Source organism: Aplysia californica, unplaced genomic scaffold (assembly GCF_000002075.1).
Source record: "Aplysia californica isolate F4 #8 unplaced genomic scaffold, AplCal3.0 scaffold00001, whole genome shotgun sequence".
Classification (NCBI taxonomy): domain Eukaryota; kingdom Metazoa; phylum Mollusca; class Gastropoda; order Aplysiida; family Aplysiidae; genus Aplysia; species Aplysia californica.
Genome location: NW_004797271.1, coordinates 5,218,823 through 5,224,738, shown reverse-complemented (window position 1 = coordinate 5,224,738; position 5,916 = coordinate 5,218,823). Strand labels below are relative to the sequence as shown.

Sequence of the window (5,916 nt, the reverse complement as noted above, 5' to 3'; positions counted from 1 at the left end):
CCCCCCAAAAAACTATGTGGGTGAAAAGGTATTAATAGACCTCCTTTTTGCCTTTTGTCTGTTGGCTTCTGTCATTCTGCCTCTTTTCCAAGAGCCAAATAAAAAATAAGGCACCTGCATTCCTGGCTCGTCACATATTTCTGTTGGATGCTGTAAGAAAACTTAAATTACCCTGATCGTCTCTCGCCACATATTTTTCATTTTTGTTTACTTTGAGTAAATAAAAAAGCAGAAAATAAATATGACACTTCTGCTCATCAATGGTGTCGGGAAAGAGAGACAGGCCGGACCATCTCACAGTAGATCTCATTTTATACTAGAGCCTGAAAACTGTTTAATTAAACTCGCAAAGACAGCTTCAACTCAAATTGTGCTACTGCTAGTTGGTTTTCCCACCATTTATTGAGATGATGTGCTTGACTTTGCCATTCAACTTAGCTTTTGAAAAAGCAAGCTATCAAATACAATCCTAATATTTTCAAATGCCACACTGTAACTTCAAATGCCATATTGTAGGAAAAAAAAGCCACTTTGTACCTTCTAATGCACACAAGGCAACTTTTTATTATGATGTCATGTGCACGCGTTTTTATATTTCAAACGTGACACGGTTTTACAGTTCAAATATCACATTGCAATTTCAGTTATTCTCTAAACCCTTGTTTAACCATAACGCATTTTCCACAATTGTGCCCGCATCAGAGACATTTAAGCATCTGATTTCTTTTCGAAAAAGTGCCTATGGTTGACTTAAATTCTTCCATTTTATTTATTTTATTGCACGCTGCCAAGTTGTTCCTTTAACTTTAAATAAGGACTTCCATATTCGGCAAAAGTGCTCTTCTTGTACTCAAACAAATATTTTTCTATTTTTCTTCAGGTACATTTTGACAATGTATTCGGCACGCAGCACTGGCAGCTTAGAGCTTGTGGACCCAGAGGCAGAAGTCATCACGAAATATCCCAAACTTGTCGAATTTGAGGAAACTTTTCGGGATCCTGAGGATAACTCATCTCTGTTTAGTAGAATTCCTCTTGTGGTGAAGGGGTACTTCTCTGAATGTGATGTGACAAAATCAGTGAATAGATTTTTTCCATTTATAAAAACTATTCGAAAGTACAAAGTGAAAGAGGACCTTCCCAATGATTTGATTGCAGGAATTACTTCAGGAGTAATGATGATACCTCAGGGTATGGCTTTTGCGGCTCTGTCCACTTTGCCACCAATTGTGGGTCTGTACATCTCATTCTTCGCTTCAATTACATATTTTTTCTTGGGTACAGGCCGTCAGTTATCGTGGGGGTGCATTGCCATCCTCAGTCTTATGATTGCAACCATCCTTGACAAATACGATTCTTCTGTGGCTGGTGAGCTATCATTAGTATGTCTGAACGGAACTTTGAATGGGCAAAGTGTTCCTGACTCTTTAGGCAGCTTACCAGAAGCAAGCACTGTCGCAAACACTATAGCGGACACTACATCATCAAGTCTAGTGACTGATTACGTAGTCTTACAAAATACAACCCACTCAGGTAGTAGCAAGACAGCAGAAGAAATGGCAGCTATAGTTGCCAAGAGGATGGAAGTTGCTAGTGGAGTAAGTGTTGCAGCTGGTCTAATCTTGATACTGGCGTCGCGTGTTGGTTTGTCAAAAATAACAAACTTGATGTCTGACTCTCTTATTACTGGATTCACTGTCGGTATTTCTTTCCACGTTGCAACCAGTCAGTTGAAAAGTTTGTTGGGTTTGTCCATCCCGAGGTTCAAAGGAATTGCATCAGTTATTAGGACATGGATAGAAATTCTGAAAAAACTACCTGAGACCAACATTGCAACTTTAATCATCTCAATCATATGCATGCTTGTGATTTATCTGGTGAAGCGATGTATAAATGAGAGATTCAAGAAGCGTATGAGGATTCCTGTTCCTATTGAACTCTTCGTTGTTATAGTTGCTACACTTATCTCCACTTTTGCGAATCTGAACGAGACTTATGATGTCCCTGTGGTGGAGGATGTGCCCATTGGAGTGCCAGCCCCGAAGTTTCCAGACCTTACCTTAGTCACAGACTACATCGGAGATGGAATTGTTATTATCATAGTATCGTACGCACAAACTCTAGCCATGGCAAAAACTATGGGACTGAAGCACAATTATCAAGTAGATGCTAACCAGGAAATGCTGGCATGTGGCGCCTGTTCTGTAGTGTGTGGTCTTTTCTCCAGCTACATCACAGGTGCTTCTGTCTCTCGGAGTGTGGTACAGGACGGGGCGGGTGGCCGGACCCAGATCGCTTCCCTTTTCGCTGCTGGACTTGTGCTCCTTGTGATCATGGTTATTGGACCATACTTCTACTATCTCCCAATGTGTGTGTTGTCCTCCATTATTGTTGTCAACCTGAGGACCATGTTCCTTAAACTGTTAGTTATTCCCACTGAGTGGAGAAAGTCAAGGTATGATTGTGCTGTGTGGGTATTCACATGTGTGGCTACAATTGTGCTAAATGCTGACATGGGTCTTCTGGCTGGGGTTGTCTTCTCTCTTTTCCTTGTTGTTATGAGGTCAATGATAACCCCTGTTGTGGAAGCCGGGCAGATTCAGACTGGAGCCTTTAATGTTGAACTGCGTTCTTTAAGTAAATATTCTTCAGCTACCAAGCTTCAGAGTGTGAAGATAATAAAGATTAAAACACCCTTATATTTTGTCAATGCCAATATCTTCACTGCAAAAGTTTTTCAGAAGACTGGCATCGAACCCATTGTCTTAAAGAAGCAGCTTAAGGAAGCTAAAAAAGTGGTGGAGACTGCAGATAAGGACACGGAACATATGAATGGTACCATGCTAGGAACGGGTCCGGAAGACACAAAGGTAATTGTTCTAGATGCTTCAGAGGTGGCTTTTATAGACTTGATGGGAGTGCAGGCTCTTCAGTTTCTCATCTCAGAATTTGTATCTGTTGACAAAGAGGTTCTCATAACATCCATTCCTGAAAGTATTTTGCCAATGCTTCATTCTACAGGATTCTGGGCTAAGAATGGAGATCGTCTTTTTCTGTCTGTCGAGGCTGCGTTAGCGTCCATAGTGACTACTGCTGAAACTAAGAAAGATTGAAAAGAGGCTGAAACCGTTTAGAAAATAAAAGCCTGTTGTTGTTTTTTTTTCAGAAATCCTTTTCATTGTTTTTTTTTCTTTAAAAGGTTTAGTTTTTATTTTGTCATAGTGATATTGCTCAGTTTATAATAAAGATGAATAAAGTTGCAGCTTTCTTCTTTAGATGCTGTACGATTGGTCCCTATGCTGTTAGTACATTCATCCTCTATAATTTCATAACGTTTATTCTTTGTCATGTATGATGTCTTTCGGATCTGTTATATTTCAGTAAGAATTTAGTGTGGAAGTTCTTGTGTTTTCATATATTGTATCATTGTGTTTGTACATACATATAAATATATATATATATAGATTCTATTCTGTTGTGTATTTTGTTCATTTATTTCTTTTTGTATAGGTGCCATATATAGCACAAATCAAAGATTTTATGTTCTACAGCCTATCACTGTTCTTAACATTGAATGTTAAATCTTTACTTTTATACTCCCTTATTTGCAAAAGTCATGCTACTTTATAAAGAAATACTGTTTATTGAATGGTATATTTTAAGAAGTTGGAGAGGTCAGTTAATTTCCTTTAATTTTTTTTTTTGGGGTAACTTTTTGTGTGGTTCATTTCTATTTTACTGATGACCAAACATTTGAGTTCAAGCTGGTTATTGTTAGTATATTATATTACTATCAGTATATTTTTCCCTCTTTTTTGAGATAGCTGTTCTCAGGAAACATCATCCTAGGCCTACCCTGGATAGTTAAAATGAACTCAGGATTTTTACAATTCAAGGGCATTTAAAGGATTTTGGTCATGATTATTTATGAAATCATAACATTTTAACTTGCACATTATTTTGAAGTGTTGTTAGAGATAAAGCGGAGTCGACTTAAACTGAACAAAGTTAATCTGAAAACAGCAGTAAAGCTATAGAAAATGAAATCCGTAGATTTTTTTTCTATTTTTTGATTAACTTCTCTTGATCAAAAAAACGGCTAGATCTAAACCGAGGAAAATCCAGCAGCCCCACAAACTTCGGTTTAAGCGCACTCCACTGTATATTCAATGGATCTCTACCAGAAGTAAGAAGCAAAGAGGAAGAAATTCTGTAAATGTGAGAAGCTTTGAGTGTGAGAAAGAGAGATTGTGAAAATGACCAGTGTTTAGAAAAAGTCAAGAGAAGAGGCAAGAAGTAAACAGTGAAGAGAATAACTCTCGTTTAACTCAAAACCAGTTAAACAGATTCCTGCTGGCAAAGAAAGCTTTGTCTTCCAGGGACATCTGTTTCTTCTTCCCTGAGATCTTTTTATGCTTCTTTGACTATGTGGATGTTTGTGTTCTTCCGTACTTTCCGTCCACGATACTATGTCATGGAATATTGGTTCCTTCCCTTTGCAGCTGAGGGATGGGAGTTTTTTTAACTTTTAGTTTTAGTTCATTAGAGATCCATTTTAAGCCTTTTGACACTAGTTGCTTACTGGTTTGACTTGCGAATGGATCACCAAAAAATCACGGGCTTGTCTTTTACCTGTGACAGGTTCAGCTTTGTGTTCTTCAGACAGAGACATGACACAGTTTTTCCCACTTCACACTCTTGTTCAGATGGAGATATATTCCAGCACATTTTTCAGAAGATTAAACCTGTGGCAGATTAGCATAATGTCCAGGAGGTGATTTAGGGCTAATTCTGATTATATTACGGAAACATAGATAGGCTCTGATTTTAGTTTTAGTGGCTACATTGTCAGAGGTCCTGGGGTGACTAAGAATTTTCTTTTCTTTCGCATTATATTCATCCACAGAGGTGTTAAAAACGAATCCACACTTGAGTAAATGTTTTTTTATCTTTGGCGTCTAACTGCTTAGCTGAGTTCAACCCTAAATAAATTGTCCTTACATTCACTCTTGTGACAGATTTTGCTTAAATTAAATCACTTTTTAAAATGAAAATGTATATTTATTAGCTGTGCTGTTTTATGTTTTATTTTTTGTTTAAAAAAGGATTATCCTTTTTAATGATGGTGTAGATCTGACAGTGTAAAAAAAAAATAACAACGAAATATTTACAGGCTGTAGTTAATACCCGTGATGAAAATTGATAAATATAGGAGGTAAGGTGTGCTGTCAGTCCCTGGTGACAGGTGTTACATGTTTTGTTGAGGAGTCACAACTCTTGAAATGAAAACTTTGCTACTCTTGAGCTCTCACAAGGTACTATTCAAGCGAAAGAAGAAACTGTTATCACTGCTTGAATGTCCTTAAGGCTTACAGTGTCACCTTTTCTTTCCCACAGTTATTGGCCTCTTGACTGTTCTAGTTCTGTTGGGAAAGTGGTAAATACTGAAATATATTGGATTAAACAGCAAGTACACAAGTACCGAACTTTCTTTAGCATGAGTTTGATGTTGAATTTAGCATTATTATTTGGCTGTAAATCAAATAGAGTAGAGGTAAAATTGCATGCATGTTTCATATTAACTTCAGACAATGCATGTATTCTCACATTTCTTCTTGGGACTTTCTCTAATGTTACAGAATAAATTTTATGTTTGATTTTCTGGTTTTTTCTGGTTTTCACTTTCTAATTTTACTATTGTAGTTGGCTTTTGATATGCCCTTCCTCTGACTTTTAGGTACCTCTAACTTTTTACTTGGACTTTATTGCATATCATACACTTGTAGCACTTGTTGATCTTTCTGAGTAAATTTAATCATATTTGCCATTTCTATTCCTTGATAATTGAAATACATGTATATGGTATGCAGGTATATTGCGACCTGAAAGAAGAAAATAGTTTTGGACATTGTCTTG

The 5,916-nt window shown here is 37.2% G+C and overlaps 1 protein-coding gene across 1 annotated transcript in view; it reads left to right on the top strand.

Moving 5' to 3' along the window:
- The window catches only part of LOC101845733 (sulfate transporter-like), an 11,787-nt gene extending 6,127 nt beyond the window's left edge, over positions 1-5,660 (top strand). Inside the window, exon 3 of the mRNA XM_035971626.1 lies at positions 881-5,660. Within this exon, the coding sequence (XP_035827519.1) occupies positions 881-3,113 (2,233 nt within the window). The 3' untranslated portion in view covers positions 3,114-5,660. The remainder of the gene's footprint in view (positions 1-880) is intronic.
- Positions 5,661-5,916: the final 256 nt, after the last annotated feature.